Source organism: Coregonus clupeaformis, unplaced genomic scaffold (assembly GCF_020615455.1).
Source record: "Coregonus clupeaformis isolate EN_2021a unplaced genomic scaffold, ASM2061545v1 scaf0419, whole genome shotgun sequence".
Taxonomy (NCBI): Eukaryota; Metazoa; Chordata; class Actinopteri; order Salmoniformes; family Salmonidae; genus Coregonus; species Coregonus clupeaformis.
Genome location: NW_025533874.1, coordinates 137,596 through 159,936, shown reverse-complemented (window position 1 = coordinate 159,936; position 22,341 = coordinate 137,596). Strand labels below are relative to the sequence as shown.

Sequence of the window (22,341 nt, the reverse complement as noted above, 5' to 3'; positions counted from 1 at the left end):
GGTCCACCTTCCACTATTGTCACTATGAATGGTAGATAGAGGGCAGCATAGACAGACTGGTAGAGAAGACGGAGTATACCAAACATTAAAGAACACCTTCCTAATATTGAGTTGCAACCCCACGGCTGTCAGCCAATTAGCATTCAGGGCTCGAACCACCCCGTTTATAATAATAGTTAGTGTGTGGAAAAGCGTAGTGCCTAAGGGAAGTACCAAAACACCTTGATATTGGGGAGGTGCATGCAAGCAGATGAGAAAATTGTAAATGTAAACCAGGGGAAAAGTGCACAAAAAAAACACAACCCCCCAGTAAATGTCATACTGTCCCTAAGACAATACGGGCAGATGAACAACTTACTCGATTCAACTTATTATGGGCTTTATTCATACAGTACCATACCTCTTTATTCTGAAAACAAAGACATCTTTCTCACACTTCCTCACTGCTGGAGGCTGGTGGAGTTACGGAATTACTTTTGTCTTATTTTTTGGTCAAAGTAAAACAAGATGTTTTGAAAATGTCATAATACAGTGGCAACACAGCTTAGGTTCTCCTACATACAGTATGTTGAGTATATGCACTGTATGATAACAGTGGTCAGACACATTCATTGAACTGTTAAACAGTCTTAAATCCTGAGCTTGAATAGAAAACACACGCTCAAGAAAGAGTAAGATGGGTCCACAGTTCACACAACAGGTTTCAACTGAAATGTCCTTGGATGGGTCCATTGGCTTTGTATGAAGTAGATGGGTTATGGTAAGTAGTAAGTAAGTGCAGCTAGTTAGAGTGACAATAGCCCTATAGTGCATTAGTAAAAGAGGGAGCCGTTTCACTCCGTAGAGAGCTCCAGCATTGCGATCTTCTGTTCTGCACCAGTTTGACTAGAGCAGCCCTTTATTCAACCAGTCATCTGAGCAGGGTTGGGGTCAATTCCATGTTAATTCAGGATATATTATTCCAATCAATATATATTATTCTCAATGCTTTTCAATTAGCAGAAATTGTCATCAGAATTTCAGTTGACTTCCTGAATTGACTGAATTGAAATGGAATTTACACCCACCCTGCAGCTGATGGAACATCAGTCTATCATCACAGGGTAGCTGGATAGGAATATGGAACCTCCTCAATGTCCTCTTGAGGACCCTCCTTTTTCCATTCAGGGCCACGTTCTTTTCAGTTCATAGGTAGTGTCAAGTCCTCAGGATGGGCAGTGACGCCTGCACTTGAAGTGGTTAGGTTGGGATCCTGACACTGGGGAAGATGTGGGTAATCTTATATGGGTGGCAATTGTGTGTGTGTTTAGTGTAGATATTGTGTGTATGCATTTAAAGGAAGAGTGGGGCTGTTGTAAAGGAGTAGACCTTTGGTTCTATTATTTTGTGTTACATAATTGTATGTATGTCCTTATGAGCTGTTTGCATGTTTGCATGATGTATCTATGTAGACATTTACTGTAGTCTCTATTAGTGTGTTAGACAGCCCCTATCCTGTGATGGGGCACTTGAAGAGTCTGTAGGTTGGGGCAGGTGAAGTATGGGGCAGGGAGGAAACACGTTGCTATTCCATTGGAGGCGAATGGTAGAGTTGGTCCATAGAACACTTCCTCCTTCCCCTCCGTGCTCACGTCTAACACCTGGACCACAGGAAGTGAAATATAAATGTCATACACATGAAATAATAAGATAATTTAATAAGAGAACATTTGCTATGAACACCCTCTTTCTTTATAATGCATTATAAGGTGTTTTGAATGCACTTATAAACTATGCATAATGATTTATAATGCACAACATATTTTAATAAAACATAACATTTTCAGGTTATATCCTCTTAAATCTGTCACTCACCTGAATACACGCTAGGGGCTCATTGGTCCAAATAGAATATCCACCAACAACATAGATTCGGTCATCATGGACTGCCACGCCAGACTCGTTCTGACCTGCGGAGGAGAGAGAGGAGATAGCGAAAACAACGATTCACTGTGCCAAAGAGAGGCCATATGATTCAATGTCACCTGAGACATAGCGTGCATTCAGAAAGTTCTGAAAATAACTCTGTCTCCTCTCATGACTTCACCTTGAACTTATTTGACAACTTCACAGGGATTCAAGGTCGGGAGGGGTGGATAGTCACAAGGGAAAAAGGAGAGGAGGACAGTGATCTTATCTAGTATGTGTGCATGCGTACGTGTGTGTCTGCCTGCCTGTGTGTGCACGTGCATGCGTATGCATGAGCGTGTGTATGTGCAGCCCACCCACCCGTGAGTAGGCTGAAGGTGCAGCGGGTCCACTGGTCCATGTCTATGTCATAGGAGTCGATGTGGCGGACCAGGATGCGGTCGTTGTTGTAGTCCAGGTCATTACCTCCCAGCACATACAGCTGCCTTCTCACCACGGCCATGACATGGTACACTCGCCTCTGCAGCATGGGACTGCGGGCCAGCCACTGGTTCTGTCAGAGAGAGAAAGGTGGAGAGATGGGGAAAGAGAGAGAGGGGTGAGTGGAGAGGGTGGGAATGGAGGAGAGAGGGGTGGGGTGAGAGAGGGAGAGAAAGAGGTGGTGGGGAGCAAAAAGGATGGTGAGAAGATGTTGAATAGATGGATTAATATTTTAGCATATCCCTGCTTGGGTAATTGATGTATGTTCAGTGCTGGATAAATAATGTGTCACCAGGGCTATGACTTTTCCTAGTGATTTCTCCCCATTCCTAATAATATACTTCACCCTCTCCATTTTACATGGAGTATCCGACTGTGCACATTTGACTAAGTGTGTATATGGTTGTTTTGTATGTGTGTGTGGGGGAAAGGGGGGTGAGCGTACGTGACCATGTTTGTGTGCGTATGTGAGCTAGTGTATGTGTGTGTGCGCGATTGTGTATGTGTGTGTGTGCGTATGTCTGGTGGGAGTTGACGGGTGGCCATCTGTTGAGGGTAGTGTGGGTGGGGGGTGGTGTTCCTGGCAGGTGAATGTAGCTCCACGGTGAATACAAATGAGACTTTCTCTGTCTCCTGCTCGCTCACTCTCTCTCTCTCTTGCTCTCCCTCCCTGCCTCACTCTTGCTCTCTTTCTCTCCCTATTGCTCTCCCCCTTGCGCGCGGGCTCTCTGTCTCACACGCACACAAACATACACAAACACACATCCTCCTATTGCAGTAAACAAGCGTATTACCCAGCTATCACATAAACATAAACTGTTCTGAATCCATGGTTCTTAAATGTTTTGATGACATTTGTCTTACTGTCTTTTCTCTTATTTCTCTGTACTACCTGTTCTTCAGTTACCTGTTCTGGGTCGTACACCATCAGTCTATTCTGGTACTGAGCTGTGTTTGTGACTCCACCTGTAACAGAGAAGAGTATTACACACAGGTGGCGTGCATGTGTGTGTGTGTGTATATGTACAGTATGTGTGTGTGTTCAGTCTGTTATGCACTATTCTCCATCTGGGTGTGTGTGTACCTGAGACCCAGAGCAGGTCGTCAGCCACACAGCCGGCGTGGCAGGACAGCGAGCGGTCAAAGGACTGGACGAAGGTCCACTTGTTCCTCCTGGGACAGTAGCGTTCCACGGTGGGCAGCACCTGTCTCAGTTCATTCCTCCCCCCCACCGCGTACAGGTACTGGCCCAGAGCCCCCAGGACAAAGTGTTCCCTGCACGCCTTCATGGAGGCTATCTCTGTCCAGCGGTTCCCCCGGGGGTCGTACCGACAGGCGGTCCTCACCGCACACATCCTCCCCGTGGAATGCTCCACCTCGCCGCCCGCCACAAACAGGAAGTGACCCATGACGGCCACACAGTGGTGGCTGCGCCCGGCGGGCATGGGCGCCAGCTCGCTCCAGTTGGAGCACCCGGCCACGCGCACGTTCTCCTGGGCGGCCGGGTTGAAGTAGCGCAGCTCCCGTACGCGGCTCACCTCGCGCTTGCGCCCGCCGGCGATGTAGAGGGTGAGAGACTGGAAGCGGGGCTTGGTGTGGGCGGTCTGGTGGAGGGGTTGGGCGTAGGTGGCACGGTGGTACTCTATAGCCTCGTCCACTAGGGTGGCGGCGGTGGCACTGGACTGGACCAGCGGGTGGCACTGTGCAACGTGGTGCAGGGCGGCCACATCCATAAGGCCGTAACGAACATGCTGTATCAGGTCCTCTGTGTACTGGTACCGACAGTCATGCTCTAACCAGCACACTACCAGCTAGAGAGGAGAGGGGAAGAGGAAGACAGAGTGAAGCGATTCATACTTATTAGTATTCTAAATGCCTACAGAGCAGTGTTGCAAGATCAAGACGAGTGTGTTACTGTATACATTAACACACTTATACAAAAGTGTGTTGTGTGCAAGCATCATGAATATCCACCGGTACATTCCTTTGTTGAGGACCAGGAGAGGAGAGAAGCAGAGAGGGGATTTAATTGAACTTGAGAGCAATCGGAGGCTGTTTAGCTGCGGCAGCAGTGTGTGAATGTGGGTGAGATGGCTGAAGATCACTGATACCATTATCAGGGAAACAAAGTGGCTTTTAACACAATCAGTACAGAGACAGGGAACTTATTATAGCACTGCAAGATTACTGAGCTGGAGCGGTTCACTGTCAGCACCTCCTCCTGACTCGCAGGCACACTGCATACACACTGAAATTATATTCAAACATTACACTGGCTCGTATATGCATTCAAACCATATTCTGTACAAACAGCACACCAAAACACCATTTACATAGACACAGACATATTCACACATCAATCACACATGCACTGTATATATTGTCCTGCTACTGTCAATGCCTCTCCTTTTTCTCTTCCTTCTTAAATACATCCTCATATTATGCCAACACAACAGTATTTACACCCCCCCCTTCCACTCTCTGCTTTGTCCTCTTCTCGGTCTTGCTATCTACACCCCTCTCCCCCTTTCTCTCTCTTTCCCTCGCTCTCCCTCCTCCTCCTCCTCCCACCTCTGAAGTGGCGGAGGGGTGTGTGCGCTCCGGTAGGCTGACTGTGAAGGTCACGCTGGATCAGAGAACTTCCTTGGGGCAGAGAATAAATCAACATCCCCTTCCTCCCCTCCTCCCCAAAGAGAGAGACAGAACGGGAGAGGGAGAGAGAGAGAGCAGCCAGAGAAAGGCAAACTGCAAAGAGGGGGAAAAAAACAAAGACCCAAGAAAATGTGATTTCCAGAGCGTGAGACTCAGAGAGAAGTCGGTGTGACGATGATTGACAGGCAAACTATATCGGCTGGGTATTGGCGCCCGCACGTTTTTTCGGGCGGATGCCCAAATTAACCTTCTCGGCAGAGTGAAGGAGGCCCAAAGCAGCCTAATCAGGGTCTGATTATGGCGGCATCGCCTGGCTAAAGGGTCAGGGTAATTGTGCCATCAGAGGCCTGATTGTTTTCAATCAGTCGGGCGGCCGGAGTGACAGCTGGGGGATTGGGGCCCTGATGAAGCCGCGGTGGGCCTAATCAGAGAGGATGGGAGAGAGAAGAGGGGGAGAGAGGGGCCTGATTGGTGCAAATGAATAGTCAAAACGCACAGCCCCCCCTCCACACTTCACCCATCCCTCATACATATATACACACAGATACATATGCCTTCCTTTCCTATTCACTCCGATACATAAATATAAATAGTGCATTTTGGTGCAGGCAATGAAAATTGATGTTTTATGACACATTGTGTGTTGTAGTATATCAAAGTCTGTGTGGGTCTGGCTGTATGGAAGATCTGCATTTTATGGTGTGCATATACAGTTGGGAAAAAAAGTATTTAGTCAGCCACCAATTGTGCAAGTTCTCCCACTTAAAAAGATGAGAGAGGCCTGTAATTTTCATCATAGGTACACGTCAACTAAGACAGACAAAATGAGAAAAAAAAATCCAGAAAATCACATTGTAGGATTTTTAATGAATTTATTTGCAAATTATGGTGGAAGTATTTGGTCAATAACAAAAGTTTCTCAATACTTTGTTATATACCCTGTGTTGGCAATGACACAGGCCAAACGTTTTCTGTAAGTCTTCACAAAGTTTTCACACACTGTTGCTGGTATTTTGGCCCATTCCTCCATGCAGATCTCCTCTAGAGCAGTGATGTTTTGGGGCTGTCGCTGGGCAACACAGACTTTCAACTCCCTCCAAAGATTTTCTATGGGGTTGAGATCTGGAGACTGGCTAGGCCACTCCAGGACCTTGAAATGCTTCTTAGGAAGCCACTCCTTCGTTGCCCGGGCGGTGTGTTTGGGATCATTGTCATGCTGAAAGACCCAGCCACGTTTCATCTTCAATGCCCTTGCTGATGGAAGGAGGTTTTCACTCAAAATCTCACAATACATGGCCCCATTCATTCTTTCCTTTACACGGATCAGTCGTCCCTGGTCCCTTTGCAGAAAAACAGCCCCAAAGCATGATGTTTCCACCCCCATGCTTCACAGTAGGTATGGTGTTCTTTGGATGCAACTCAGCATTCTTTGTCCTCCAAACACGACGAGTTGAGTTTTTACCAAAAAGTTATATTTTGGTTTCATCTGACCATATGACATTCTCCCAATCCTCTTCTGGGTCATCCAAATGCACTCTAGCAAACTTCAGACGGGCCTGGACATGTACTGGCTTAAGCAGGGGGACACGTCTGGCACTGCAGGATTTGGAGTCCCTGGCGGCGTAGTGTGTTACTGATGGTAGGCTTTGTTACTTTGGTCCCAGCTCTCTGCAGGTCATTCACTAGGTCCCCCCGTGTGGTTCTGGGATTTTTGCTCACCGTTCTTGTGATCATTTTGACCCCACGGGGTGAGATCTTGCGTGGAGCCCCAGATCGAGGGAGATTACCAGTGGTCTTGTATGTCTTCCATTTCCTAATAATTGCTCCCACAGTTGATTTCTTCAAACCAAGCTGCTTACTTACCTATTGCAGATTCAGTCTTCCCAGCCTGGTGCAGGTCTACAATTTTGTTTCTGGTGTCCTTTGACAGCTCTTTGGTCTTGGCCATAGTGGAGTTTGGAGTGTGACTGTTTGAGGTTGTGGACAGGTGTCTTTTATACTGATAACAAGTTCAAACAGGTGCCATTAATACAGGTAACGAGTGGAGGACAGAGGATCCTCTTAAAGAAGAAGTTACAGGTCTGTGAGAGCCAGAAACCTTGCTTGTTTGTAGGTGACCAAATACTTATTTTCCACCATAATTTGCAAATAAATTCATTAAAAATCCTACAATGTGATTTTCTCAACAACAAAAAATCTCAATTTGTCTGTCATAGTTGACGTGTACCTATGATGAAAATTACAGGCCTCTCTCATCTTTTTAAGTGGGAGAACTTGCACAATTGGTGGCTGACTAAATACTTTTTTTCCCCACTGTATACAGTGTGTGTGGTGTGTGTGTGCGTGCGTACGTGCATGTGTCTGTATATGTGCATGCATTTGCGAACATGTGTTTGTTGCTTCCATTGTGTGTGTTTGACTGTGAGGAGCCAGTGCAGTGTACCTGCCAGATCTCCTCCTCGTTGAGGGAGGTGAGGTGGTCGCTCTTCAGCACCTCCCTGAGGAGGCGGTAGGGGAGCAGCAGCACCTCCTCCTGGCGGCTCTGCTGCAGCTCACACAGGTGTTCTACCAGGAAGCTGACCACAGCCTCCTCCAGAGCAGGAAGGTGGAACAGATCAGCCACACGGTAAAGGTCCAGGTAATTAACACTGTTCAGCTCCTGTTGTGGACACATTGGCATAGGGTAAAGACTCATAAGGTAAATACATTTACATTTGAGTCATTTAGTAGCGGAGTTTCTCAACTCCACGACGACTGTGGGCGCACTGAACCTCCGACTACATTGAGTAACTGTCAGTCGATACTTGTAAAAAATATATATTCTTCAACCTATGTTTCTCCTGTGTAAAGGCGTGCGTTTCTTTGCTGAAATCCATACTTTTTAATAAAACTTTATTCAAATACAACCACTGACTGTTAACCTCATATTAACTGATATTCGTCGCAACCCAACTCCACCGAGATGTACATGTCGTGGAGTTGAGAAACCCAGCTTGTCATTTAGCAGATGCTCTTATCCAGAGCAACTTACAATTAGTGCATTCGTCTTAGGATAACTAGGTGAGACAACCACATATCACAGCCATGGGACTGTGATCTTCCCACAATAAAGTAGCAGGAGGGGGGTACCGTGGGATTTATTTAAGATACTCTTTGAGGAGGAAGGGTTTCAAAACATTTCAGAAGATGGTCAGGGACTCCGCTGTCCTGACGTTAGGGGGAAGTTTGTTCCACTATTGGGGTGCCAGGACAGAGAAGAGCTTTGAGCAGAAGCTGAGCAGGAACTGACCCCCTGTAGGGGTGGGAGGGCCAAGAGACCAGAGGTGGCAGAACGGAGTGCTCGGTTGGGGTGTAGGGTTTGAGTTAATACATACAGTAACACACATAAACACACTGACATACAGTTAAATATCACTCACATGCACGCACGCACGCACACACACACACACACTCTGGGTCCTACACTTTCTTTCGGGTGTTTTTGAACTGCAGTTTATATATCACTGAATCTAATGAGATGAGACCACATTGTTATTCAAGCAGATCTCAGAGTATGAGAGTATGAGAATGAGTGAGTGAGAGAGAGAGTGAAAGAGAGAGAGAGAGAACAGGAGAGGAGGCAAGAGAATAGAAAACAGAGATTGAGAGTGGAATAAGTCTGCCATCTGCTGGCAGTAAGCAGAGTGATGTACAATATACTGCATGGCTCTGTAAGTATTCAGCTCAAACACTCACCCACACAAACATTCACACACAAAATAATCTGTACAATACCACCTTTCATACAGACAAAACACTTATCTAGAAAGCTAGTGAATATATATATTTTATGTTAACCTGGGCCTTTTCTCTGCATCTTCAGCTGTGATCTAACTGCTATCTAATTGTATAGCAGTTAGATCACAGACAAAGGAGATGACTGTGGACTACAGGAAAAGAAGGACCGAGCACACCCCCATTCTCATCGACGGGGCTGTAGTGGAGCAGGTTGAGAGCTTCAAGTTCCTTGGTGTCCACATCATCAACAAACTATTATGGTCCAAACACACCAAGCCAGTCGTGAAGAGGGCACGACAAAGCCTATTCCCCCTCAGGAGACTGAAAAGATTTGGCATGGGTCCTCAGATCCTCAAAAAGTTCTACAGCTGCACCATCGAGAGCATCCTGACTGGTTGCATCACTGCCTGGTATGGCAACAGTCATAGACTGTTCTCTCTGCTACCGCAAGGTAAGCGGTAACGGAGCACCAAGTCTAAGTCCAAAAGGCTTCTTAACAGCTTCTACTTCCAAGCCATAAGATTCCTGAAAAGCTAATCAAATGGTTACCCGGACTATTTGCATTGTCCCCCCCACCCCCTCTTTTACGCTGCTGCTACTCTCTGTTTATTATCTATGCATAGTCACTTTAACTATACCTAAATGGACATATTACCTCAATTACCTCGACTAACCGGTGCCCCCGCACATTGACTCTGTACCGGTACCCCCCTGTATATAGCCTCGCTACTGTTCTTTTTACTGTTATTTTACTGATTTATTTTTTACTTATCTATTGTTTACTTAACACTTATTTTTCTTAAAACTGCATTGTTTGTTAAGGGCTTGTAAGTAAGTCACTGTAAGGTTTACACCTGTTGTATTTGGCGCATGTGACAAATAACATTTTATTTTATTTACAGTGAGCAGGAAGTTTGTCTGTAGGGACAGTGCAGTGAAATCAATGGTGTGCAACATAGTGTCCATTTCTTTCTCTACCAGTAGATGGTGTATGAGAGCACTGTTTACCATAACGTGATGTAACGGTTTGCCAATTGCCATGCTAATGTATCTCTCTGGTGGTGACAGGGGGGTTTAATGTGTGGTCTTGTGTGGTTCGGAAGAACCTTGAACATATGGAAAGTAGACCCTTGATATACACAAGAAATTGCAGTGTGTGCGAGTGTCTGTGTGTGTGAGTGAGTGAGTGAGTGAGTGAGTGAGTGAGTGAGTGAGAGTGTGTGTATTTGACTGTACTGTATATGACTGTATGTGTGAGTATGTAATATATGTGAGTGTGTGTGTCTATGTCTGTCTTGACTCCTCACCTGGACGAGGTAGTGTGAGCAGAGACTGAGCAGCTCCAGCAGCTGAAGGTGACTTCCTGCCGACAGAACATCCTGAATCACCCCTGGCTCCAGCATTATCTGAGGAGAGGACCTGGGTGAGACCACTTCCTGTCCACCTCACACACTGCTCACCTCCCCAGACAGACAGGTTGCGTCCCAAATGACACCATATTCCCTATATAGTGCCCATTGGGTTCTTGTCAAAAGTAGTGCACTATGTAGGGAATAGGGTGCCATTTGGGACGCATTCAATGACAGAAGCACTCAGGACCAGTGGTCACTTTATATAATGCTGCTGATTCATGTGTGTGGGTGTGTGACTGTGGTCTCAGGCCAGGCGTGGTCTTGTGTGCAATAGCATTTAAACTAATGTGCTTTCACTCTTGTGTTACTGAAAGTACTTGAGAGGCATTATTAATGCTATCTGTTCTTCAGTAGACTACATGTGTTGGTCCGACTTTATATTCAGTGTCTATAAAACATGAATTTAAAGGGTCATTACATTGCAGTTTGAGTGTTATTATACATTGTTATTCACACACAGTTATTCTTCTTACAACTGTGATCCCTGTCACATTTACATGTAATTGCCATGTAAATACATGGTTTTAGCAACATCAAATAAAAAGTAAGACTAATATTTATAATGTGCGTGTGCATGTGTGCGTGCTGTGTCCTCTCAGTGTAGCCTGTATAGCAACATATAGCAACAGCATGTCTGCTAACCCTATGGCCCCTGACATGTGTCTGGTGTGTTTCAGCAACTAGCTGTGTGGTTGTTTACTGAAATAAGCATATTGCTCACGTCTCATCATCTCAACAGACAGAAATGGACTGGCAGCCGGCTGCTGACCTATATCAACACAACTCCCTCTGCTCATTTCCACTGTGGAAATGCAATTAGGAATAATTATGAGCTAGCCAGCCTCTCACTGCTGGGCCACAGGGCATAGATCTCCTGACTCCTCACCGCAGAAAGAGAGAGGGAGAGAAAGATGGGGGGAAGAGAGATAGGCGAGAGAAAGAAAGAGAGAAGAGAGAGAGAGAGAGAGAGAGGAGAGAGATAGGGGGGGATCACTGGCATACCGTAGGGTCAGGCTAGGTTAGATACAGTATCACATCCATGCAAAGGCTATAGCAGGGGTACTCAACCACTATTTGATAAGGTCCAGTCACACAAATGTACTAGATGGTAATGGTCCGGATGGTCATTTATCATCATAGTAACAAACCCCCACATCGCGACTCATGCGACCCCAAACTTCTCAAACTGTTCACACCCCTCTTGTTGGCAGAGAGAAAACTTTGCCATTTTAAATCAAATTTCCTGCAATTCTTCACATTTGTCATGAGGCGGGCAGAAAATGTAGCCGTTTTAAATCACATTTCCTGCAATTCTACATATTTTGCCATGTTTTATGTATGTTCATATGATACCTGAGTGACTCAACAAAATCAATGGGGGCCCCCTAGGGGTCAAGCATCCGGGCCGTGGTCCGCCAGTTGAGTATTGCTGGGCTATAGCTTTAATCAGTTAACAAAAAGCTGAAAACTGTCAATCTTAGTTAGTTTAAGCCTGGATATTTGTGAGATACGTTTGTGTGTACAGTTCAGTACAGTACAGTACAGTACCTGTGTGTGACTTGAGGACATGTGTGGGGTGGCTAGCTGTAGATGAAGGTGCTACTGTAGACTCACCTGTCCTGTGTAGGCAAAGTCTAGTGCATGTTTCAGTCCCACACTGGTAACTCCCTGAAGCGCCACCTCATCCGCCTCACTCTCCACCATGCACAGACTGAACATGGCCTGAGAACACACACAGAGAGAGTGAGATGGAGAGAGAGAAAGAGAGAGGGAGAGAGAGAGACACACCTCTGAGACATGGGCACAGCAAACCTGAGCTATAAATAGGCTACAGCACAGCTGAATTATAAAAACAACTGCATATCAAATCAAATCAAATTTGTCACATGCGCCGTATACAACAGGTGTAGAACTTACAGTGAAATGCTTACTTACAAGCCCTTAACCAACATGCAGTTTTAAGAAAAATAAGTGTTAAAGTATTTACTAAAATAAACTGAAGTAAAAAATAAAAAAGAAGACATTATTAAAGAGCAACAATAAAATAACAGTAGCAAGGCTATATACAGGGGGTACCGGTACAGAGTCGATGTGCGGGGGCACCGGTTAGTCGAGGTAACAGTGAGTAGCAGCAACGTAAAAGAGGGGGTGGGGAAGACGACGACAATGCAAATAGTCCGGGTAGCCATTTCATTAGCTGTTCAGGAGTCTTATGGCTTGGGGGTAGAAGCTGTTAAGAAGCCTTTTGGACCTAGACTTGGCGCTCCGGTACTGCTTGCCATGCGGTAGCAGAGAGAACAGTCTATGACTAGGTTGGCTGGAGTCTTTGACAATTTTATAGAGGTCCTGGATGGCAGGAAGCTTGACCCCAGTGATGTACTGGGCCGTACGCTCTACCTTCTGTAGTGTCTTGCGGTTGGAGGCTGAGCAGTTGCCGTACCAGGCGGTGATGCAACGAGTCAGGATGCTCTCGATAGTGCAGCTGTAGAACCTTTTGAGGCTCTGAAGACCCATGCCAAATCTTTTCAGTCTCCTGAGGGGTGAATAGGCTTTGTCGTGCCCTCTTCACGACTGTCTTGGTGTGTTTGGACCATGATAATTTGTTGGTGATGTGGACACCAAGGAACTTGAAGCTCTCAACCTGCTCCACTACAGCCCTGTTGATGAGAATGGGGGCGTGCTCTGTCCTCCTTTTCCTGTAGTCCACAATAATCTCCTTTGTGTTGATCACGTTGAGGGAGAGGTTGTTATCCTGGCACCACACAGCCAGGTCTCTGACCTCCTACCTATAGGCTGTCTCACCGTTGTCGGTGATCAGGCATACCACTGTTGTGTCGTCTGCAAACTTAATGATGATGTTGGAGTCGTGCTTGGCCATGTAGTCATGGGTGAACAGGGAGTACAGGAGGGGACTGAGAACGCACCCCTGAGGGGCCACAGTGTTGAGGATCAGCGTGGCAGATGTGTTGTTGCCTACCCTTACCATCTAGGGGCGGCCTGTCAGGAAGTCCAGGATCCAGTTGCAGAGGGAGGTGTTTAGTCCCAGGGTCCTTAGCTTAGTGATGAGCTTTGAGGGCACTATGGTGTTGAACGCTGAGCTGTAGTCAATGAATAGCATTCTCATGTAGGTGTTCCTTTTGTCCAGGTGTGAAAGGGCAGTGTGGAGTGCAATAGAGATTGCATCATCTGTGGATCTGTTGGAGCGGTATGCAAATTGGAGTGGGTCTAGGGTTTCTGGGATAATGGTGTTGATGTGAGCCATGACCAGCCTTTCAAAGCACTTCATAGCTACAGACCTGAGTGCTACAGGTTAGTAGTCCAGTACGAGGTGAGTAATCGCTGTCCTGATATCTAGAAGCTATTTTCGGTCAGAGACGGTGGCAGAAACATTATGTACAAAATAAGTTTGAAATAACGCGAAAAAACACACACAATAGCACAATTGGTTAGGAGCCCGTAAAACGGCAGCCATCCCCTCCGGCGCTATTGTATATGTCCTCATAGATGCAGGAAGTAGGGGTGCTGAAGCACCCCCTGAAAAAATATTAATAATAAAGAACAAAAATAGTGCACTGGGCCTTTACTAGTCCGGTATTAGTGGACCGATATAGCTGTCAGTTGCGCGGGCAAAAAATGTATACTTTATTGCCCATTGTCTTAGAGAGAACAGAAGTTCATATTTTTGCTTGATCAGCACACACAAACGAACAGACAGACAGACAGAGACACACACCCCCAAGGGTTTGAAAGCACAAAGATTACCATGTGCTTTCACACAGCAACTACACTCCAGTTGCAGGCTCATTCTTCTAGGGCCTATCCATAGAGTTCATTGGACAAACAGATCACATAGAGATCATGTGTCTCTTTGACACCCATTTTCCAAGCTATATTTATCACTATCCGACACAGAGACTGGTTACTTCCTGGTCCTGATATTTTTCTGGGACACACTCCATTAATGCACGCACATGCACACAAACACAGAGACAAAGTGAAATCAAAGCCCCAGAGAGAGAGCAGCTGCCTGGCCCTGAGCCTGCTGTGCTGTGCCTGATGCCGGGTGCTCAACAATCAAAGCAATTGATTGGTGTCACAGTATGAGATGATGGCAGAGCCATTGATCAGGGATGGAGGAACAGGGGAAGTGGCAGGGTGATGGATTAGTCATGTCTTTAATACACAACTAAAATAATCAACGTCTCCTAAATCACACTAGTTGGGTACCAATCTGTTTGCGCCTTCATGCCACACCTTGTCATGCGAAAAGAGTTGACATGAGATGTCCATGTACTGGACTTTGGAAGGCCAGTGACAACTGTGATGACAGAAACATCCTGGTAGGGTCAATTACGCCTGACGTTTTTCCTGTCATGTTTTGTCGTTGACTGGGCATAACTAGCCTAATATTTCAGAAATGTTAAAAGGCAACTCATCCAGTTGAACTTGCACAGGCAGCTCCCCATTCGGTTTCCGTTTCTATTTGAAGTGCGGCATATTTCAGAGCAGGGTCGGCTTGCGGGCAGCTCTCTATTTCCAAAAAAGGCATGTGTGTCTCATTAGGGTTGAGCCTTGTTGATTCACCACTGTGTTAGTAAAAAAAATCCCCCGGTTGACTGAACACCAGCCACATCCTGGTGGCGGTGTGTGTCTGGATGGGGTCGTGGGTGAGCGGTGTGTGTATGAATGCTTGCATGTGAGTTTGGGCTAAGGACCTGGATGAGTGATGACATGGGTAAGGTCACAAGCTACATGGGTTACTCCTGACCTAGAGAGAGGGAGGTACTGAGGGGAGAGCCGAGAGGGAGGTACTGAGGGGAGAGCCGAGAGGGAGGTACTGAGGGGAGAGCCGAGAGGGAGGTACTGAGGGGAGAGCCGAGAGGGAGGTACTGAGGGGGAGAGCCGAGAGGGAGGTACTGAGGGGGAGAGCCGAGAGGGAGGTACTGAGGGGAGTCTCTCTCTCTCTCTCTCTCTCTCTCTCTCTCTCTCTCTCTCTCTCTCTCTCTCTCTCTCTCTCTCTCTCTCCTCTCTCTCCTCTCTCTCTCTCTCTCCCTCTCTCTCTCTCTCTCTCTCTCTCTCTCTCTCTCTCTCTCTCTCTCTCTCTCTCTCTCTCTCTCTCTCTCTCTCTCTCTCTCTCTCTCTCTCTCTCTCTCTCTCTCTCTCTCTCTCTCTCTCTCTCTCTCTCTCTCTCTCTCTCTCTCTCTCTCTCTCTCTCTCTCTCTCTCTCTCTCTCTCTCTCTCTGAGGTGAAATGTGTTAAATTGAAATAACACATTTCACAAGTCCTCATCATCACCAGATAAATTATATTGTGATCGCCGTTCGTGGTGAGTAAAGTAACGCTCCCTGTAAGTTCCATGCATTTTTCCGCATAAGGTGGGTAAAAGCTCTCGCAAAATAAAAAAGGTGCTTAAACTGCGTTTAACTTATGTCGATTGTAAGAGAGTGGATATTGTATAAGGCCATACTGTAGTTAGATATGATGTCTTGTCCCCAGCTCAGGGCTTTCAGATGAAAACCTCCCTCAGTAACACTACCCTTACAAAAAAATAATTGTTGTTTTAAACAAATCACGTGAAAAATGTAAAATGTAATAAAAAAAATATCGATTAATTCACGAGTCAGACATGTGTGTGTCCCGCAAAATCGTTCCCTTGTCCCGCATTTGGGCCTTTTAGATGTGGTCACCCTAATTCCACCGGTGGAAACATTGCCACTGCAACATGTTAACACCATCTTTTCACATCTGAGGAGAATAACATTATTTCAACCCCACATGTGAATCTGCAATTCCACATGTGAAAGTGAGATTTTCACAGTTGGAGTTTTCTTACATGTGAAACTGCAAATTAGATTTTCACTTTCACATGTGAAATTGCAAGTTCACATGTGAAAAACAATCATGTGAAAAACAATCGCTCTTAGGCCTACAGCTCGATGGTGGTTATACAAGGCTACTATACAAAGCCTACTAATGATAATGACATTACTTATTATTATAATGAAGATCATAATAATAATTGTAATAATAACAATAACAAGGAGATCAAGAAAAAGGAGGGTATAGGAGCGAGAGCTGCGTGCATATTATGTGTGACAAACAGGTGCTGTTAGCTATGGTGTCATAGTTAGGCATCGTGGGCTGTTGTGGGCAGTTACTGTAGGTTGGCATTGTCTTCGGCGGTGCCGGGTGTAGCACGAAGCTAGCTAGCTAGCCGTTTTTCGAACAGAGTCAACACAGTAGCCATTGTGTGCTGTACTGTGGCAGCTAAATACAATATATTTGTGCTAAGCTAGCCAACGTTTAATTATTGCTGCGTTATGAAAGGAACTAGACACGGACACGAATTATCTGCTTAGTGTGTTAACACACTATTGGTGGTTTGTTGTGACCAAGTGTTGGTGCTAAACTGTGTGTTATTGGATGCTAGCATGCTAGTTAGCTATGGTGTCATAGTTAGCTAGCTGAATAAAGTGGGTTGAGCCTATTCCTTTAAACATTGGACCGCTGTGGTTCACAACAATTCTGATTTCTAAAGGTGGAAGTTGGGAGAGTTTTTGTTCGGGTGGTTCAGTGAAACAATTATAGTTTCTGAGGTGGAAGTTTTGGTGAGGAGGCCCTGCTCTCTCCTCTCCCAGATGTTTAGTTCATTTCATTCCGATCTCCTCTGCATTATTGTAGCCATTTGCTACAGCCTGTCAACTATGCCTCTGCCTATCCCTGTTCTCTCCTCTCTGCACAGGCTACACAAACGCCTCACACCGCGTGGCTGCTGCCTCTCTAACCTGGTGGTCCCTGCACGCACCCCACACCTGGAGTTCCAGGTCTCAGGCAGCCTCTGGAACTGCCGTTCTGCTGCCAACAAAGCTGACTTCATCCCCGCCTATGCTAACCTCCAGTCCCTCGACTTCCTGGCGCTGACGGAAACATGGATTACAACTGAAAACACAGTTACTCCTACTGCTCTCTCCTCGTCTGACCATGTGTTCTCGCATACCCCGAGAGCATCTGGTCAGAGGGGTGGTGGCACAGGAATCCTCATCTCTCCCAAGTGGACATTCTCAATTTTTCCCCTAACCCACCTGTCTATCTCCTCATTTGAATTCCATGCTGTCACAGTCACTAGCCCATTTAAGCTTAATATCCTTGTCATCTATCGCCCTCCAGGTTCCCTTGGAGAGTTCATCAATGAGCTTGACGCCTTGATAAGTTCCTTTCCTGAGGATGGCTCACCCCTCACAGTTTTGGGGGATTTCAACCTCCCTATGTCCACATTTGACTCATTTCTCTCTGCCTCCTTCTTTCCACTCCTCTCCTCTTTTGACCTCACCCTCTCACCGTCCCCCTACTCACAAGGCAGGCAATACGCTTGACCTCATCTTTACTAGATGCTGCTCTTCTACTAATCTCACTGCAACTCCCTCCATGTCTCCGACCACTACTTTGTTTCCTTTTCTCTCTCGCTCTCCTCCAACACTACTCACTCTGCCCCTACACAGATGGTAATGCGCCGCCGCAACCTTCGCTCTCTCTCTCCCACTACTCTCTCCTCTTCCATCCTATCATCTCTTCCCTCTGCTCAATCCTTCTCCCTCCAATCTCCTGATTCTGCCTCCTCAACCCTCCTCTCCTCCCTTTCTGCATCCTTTGACTCTCTGTGTCCCCTATCCTCCCGGCCGGCTCGGTCCTCCCCTCCAGCTCCGTGGCTTGATGACTCATTGCGAGCTCACAGAACAGAGCTCCGGGCAGCGGAGCGGAAATGGAAGAAAACTAAACTCCCTGCCGACCTGGCATCTTTTCACTCCCTCCTCTCTACATTTTCTTCATCTGTTTCTGCTGCTAAGGCCACTTTCTACCACTCTAAATTCCAAGCATCTGCCTCTAACCCTAGGGAAGCTCTTTGCCACATTTTCCTCCCTCCTGAATCCTCTCCCCCCCTCTCTCTCTGTGGATGACTTTGTCAACCACTTTGAAAAGAAGGTTGACGACATCCGATCCTCGTTTGTTAAGTCTAATGACACTGCTGGTCCTACTCACACTGCCCTACCCTATGCTTTGACTTCTTTCTCCCCTCTCTCTCCAGATAAAATCCTGCGACTTGTGACTGCAGGCCGCCCAACAACCTGCCCGCTTGACCCCATCCCCTCCTCTCTTCTCCAGACCATCTCCGGTGACCTTCTCCCCTACCTCACCTCGCTGATCAACTCATCCTTGACCGCTGGCCATGTCCCTTCCGTCTTCAAGAGAGCGAGAGTTGCTCCCCTTCTCAAAAAAACAACACTCGATCCCACTGATGTCAACAACTACAGACCAGTATCCCTTCTTTCTTTTCTTTCCAAAACTATTGAGCGTGCCGTCTTTAGCCAACTCTCTTGCTATCTCTCTCAGAATGACCTTCTTGATCCAAACCAGTCAGGTTTCAGGACTGGTCATTCAACTGAGACTGCTCTTCTCTGTGTCACGGAGGCTCTCCGCACTGCTAAAGCTAACTCTCTCTCCTCTGCTCTTGTCCTTCTAGACCTGTCTGCTGCCTTTGATACTGTGAACCATCAGATCCTCCTCTTCACCCTCTCCGAGCTGGGCATCTCCGGCGCGGCTCACTCCTGGATTGCGTCCTACCTGACCGGTCGCTCCTACCAAGTGGCGTGGCGAGAAGCTGTCTCCGCACCACGTGCTCTCACCACTGGTGTCCCCCAGGGCTCAGTTCTAGGCCCTCTCCTTTTCTCCCCTATACACCAAGTCACTTGGCTCTGTCATATCCTCACATGGCCTCTCCTATCATTGCTACGCTGACGATACACAACTAATCTTCTCCTTTCCCCCTTCTGATAACCAGGTGGCGAATCGCATCTCTGCATGTCTGGCAGACATATCAGTATGGATGACGGATCACCACCTCAAGCTGAACCCTGGCAAGACGGAGATGCTCTTCCTCCCGGGGAAGGACTGCCCGTTCCATGATCTCGCCATCACGGTTGACAACTCCGTTGTGTCCTCCTCCCAGAGTGCGAAGAGCCTTGGCGTGACCCTGGACAACACCCTGTCGTTCTCCGCTAACATCAAGGCGGTGACCCGCTCCTGCAGGTTCATGCTCTACAACATTCGGAGAGTACGACCCTGCCTTACACAGGAAGCGGCACAGGTCCTAATCCAGGCACTTGTCATCTCCCGTCTGGATTACTGCAACTCGCTGTTGGCTGGCCTCCCTGCCTGTGCCATTAAACCCCTACAACTCATCCAGAATGCCGCAGCCCGTCTGGTGTTCAACCTTCCCAAGTTCTCTCACGTCACCCCCCTCCTCCGCACACTCCACTGGCTTCCAGTTGAAGCTCGCATCCGTTACAAGACCATGGTGCTTGCCTATGGAGCAGTGAGGGGAACGGCACCTCTGTACCTTCGGGCTCTGATCAGTCCCTACACCCAAACGAGGGCATTGCGTTCATCCACCTCTGGCCTGCTGGCTCCCCTTCCTCTGCGGAAGCATAGTTCCCGCTCAGCCCAGTCAAAACTGTTCCACCCAATGGTGGAACAAGCTCCCTCACGACGCCAGGACAGCGGAGTCACTCACCACCTTCCGGAGACATTTGAAACCCCACCTCTTTAAGGAATACCTGGAATAACCCCCCCCCAAAAAAAAAATTGTAAAGTGGTTATCCCACTGGCTATAGGGTGAATGCACCAATTTGTGAGTCGCTCTGGATAAGAGCGTCTGCTAAATGACGTAAATGTGCCCTTGAGCAAGGCACTTAACCCTAATTGCTCCTGTAAGTCGCTCTGGATAAGAGCGTCTGCTAAATGACTAAAATGTAAATGTAAATATTATTTTTCTGCCTGTTAGGAACAGTGTAAACAACAGTAACTAAATAAGTAATAACAGTCTGTTCTAACAAAAAAAATCGTAAAGCCTTTATTACAGCATAGCAATGATTAAAAACAGCCAAATCTGTGAAATTGCTTTATCCAATATTTTGCCGTTGCATGAGGCTTGGTGCTCACGGAATCAGTAGGCTATTAAACAAACACTCAAACAGGCAACAAATGCAAGATCGGTCTTATTTCTGTAGATATATATGGATGATTTATAAAGCCAGGCACATTTAACAGTTAGGCTATTGATTATAGACCTAACCAAGTTGGGGTTTGCTCTCTCCTCAATTTTCTTAGACAATTAGGCTAAACCCTATTCGCACGGGACTAGTATTACTAGAGAACGTTGGTTATGTAATTATTACCCCAGAATGTCTGTTATTACAGAGGACGATTCGGACGGGATAATTTTTTCCCAAACTGCCCCCTGTAATTCTTAATTTTTTTCCAATAAATAGACAGTTATGACGGAAGCCTGGAGGTTTTTTTCTAGGCGTGAAGATATTTCAACAAGTCCAGGCGATAACAGGGCTACACTGATAACTCGAGCTTGGTTCCCAAGTTTCTAAACCATACCAAACCATCTTTGGTATAGTGTCGCCATAATATTTGAATTGAGAAAGTGTGATCATAATCATTAGGATATTTTAGCGATCCCCAGTAGACGTCCTAAATGCCCCCCAGCCTTCAGATGTGAGCTAAACAGTGCACTTGAGATGCGTTTTAAGGCTATGGATGTGAACGTTTCCAAACGTTTAAGTCAGTTGTATGCTGATCTATTAACAGCAAGGGTTACATTAAATAGGCGCAATATTTTTTACTGATGCATTTGGCAATATTCAATTCATACGCACAAAACATATTAACAAAAGCATTCACTGTGAAAGTTGATACATGTAGGCCCTTCATATATAGGCTATGCATGGCACTTCGTTCAAATGATCGAATCAGTTATTGTTTTCTTGCTCAAACCGTGAGCAACACCTGTCAAACTCAGACATTTCTCTCAAAACACAGGGATGTCGATTTGCAAGGACTAGTATTATCAGACGACCTTGGAGTTTGCCAAAAAACAGTAGGTTATTCTCATACCTGCCAACTTTTTAAAAAACCTTGGAGTGAGATTTTGTCCTGGGTCCGCCTGGGTCCTGCAGTCGGTGAAAAGCAATTGCACTGCCTGCGTCTCAGAACTGCGGCCGCCTTGATCTCATGAGGATATCGTTGCCCACGTGTGCATGACGTCAGAGAAAGTCGGGATCAAGTCGGACACAAATCTAACCAGCATGCATTGGGCGGTGATCGCCGGTGATCGATTCTGCGCAGACCTGGCTCATCTCAAATGAGCCTCTTGTCTATGATCTGTCGGCATGGTTATACTGGCCTGTGGCCTTCTTGGAGGCCTTGATGATATCGGAGGGGGGCTCCCATTTGAAGCAGGGCTCCAGATTGCTAGGCTGTTTCTTCTCTTGGTTTTGTTCAGTCCCACAACTGAAAACACCCTCTCAGCATCTGCGTTTGCATGGGGAAACACCAGGACAAGCTTGGCGACGGCAGCAAGCCTCTCAAATTCTTTGGCTCCTGTCACCTATGGAAAATGCACCAAAACACAATGGAAAAACATACCTTGATTTTTGATTGATTAATACTGTAAGTATACTGTAGGTTGATCCATTAACAAAGTTCAGATAAAAACATGCATAATTTGCAACATGCATGACACATATATGGATGCAACAATTTTAAGCAACAGATGTAGCCAAGCCACACCTGCCAAAAGGAAAGTCAAAAAATGAAAAAAAAATGTACGTTATGCTTCCGGGTTGCCATTTCAGCCAAGAAGCTTTCCATTTCAGTTTCGTCCTGCAGGGATATCATTGGCATGGTCTGATAATTTAGAAACTCCTCACCCAGAAGGTCATGCTCCTCTGGCCCATGGTATGGGAGGAGATGGGGAAACCTATTTATGAAAGTAGAGTTACAAGTTGTTACGTTTTAGGTATATAGTCATCAACCAGCAGCAGTTCATACACATCTTTGAGGAGAAGCCACATAAGAATATATCATGTGCAGTTTAGGAGTGAACACACCTCATCATAAAACACAGGGTATTTTAGCTAAGATGATAGACAATAATTAGAGAAAAAAAACTAACCTTTCAACAAAGTACAGGACATCTTCGATGTCACTTTCAGCCCTTTGCCGTACATCTACAAATTGTGCGTGCTTGATCAGTGGCTCTTCCAGT

General features: G+C 46.4%; 1 protein-coding gene across 1 annotated transcript in view; it reads right to left on the bottom strand.

The window, feature by feature from the left end:
* Nucleotides 1-365: 365 nt before the first annotated feature.
* Nucleotides 366-22,341, bottom strand: part of klhl32 (kelch-like family member 32) — a 54,684-nt gene continuing 32,708 nt past the window's right edge. The window contains exons 4-11 of the mRNA XM_041853369.2: nt 11,844-11,951; nt 10,125-10,223; nt 7,484-7,699; nt 3,473-4,199; nt 3,296-3,354; nt 2,269-2,461; nt 1,855-1,949; nt 366-1,640 (exon numbers count right to left, since the gene is read on the bottom strand). Coding sequence (XP_041709303.1) covers nt 1,479-1,640; nt 1,855-1,949; nt 2,269-2,461; nt 3,296-3,354; nt 3,473-4,199; nt 7,484-7,699; nt 10,125-10,223; nt 11,844-11,951 — 1,659 coding nt within the window. The 3' untranslated portion in view covers nt 366-1,478. The remainder of the gene's footprint in view (nt 1,641-1,854; nt 1,950-2,268; nt 2,462-3,295; nt 3,355-3,472; nt 4,200-7,483; nt 7,700-10,124; nt 10,224-11,843; nt 11,952-22,341) is intronic.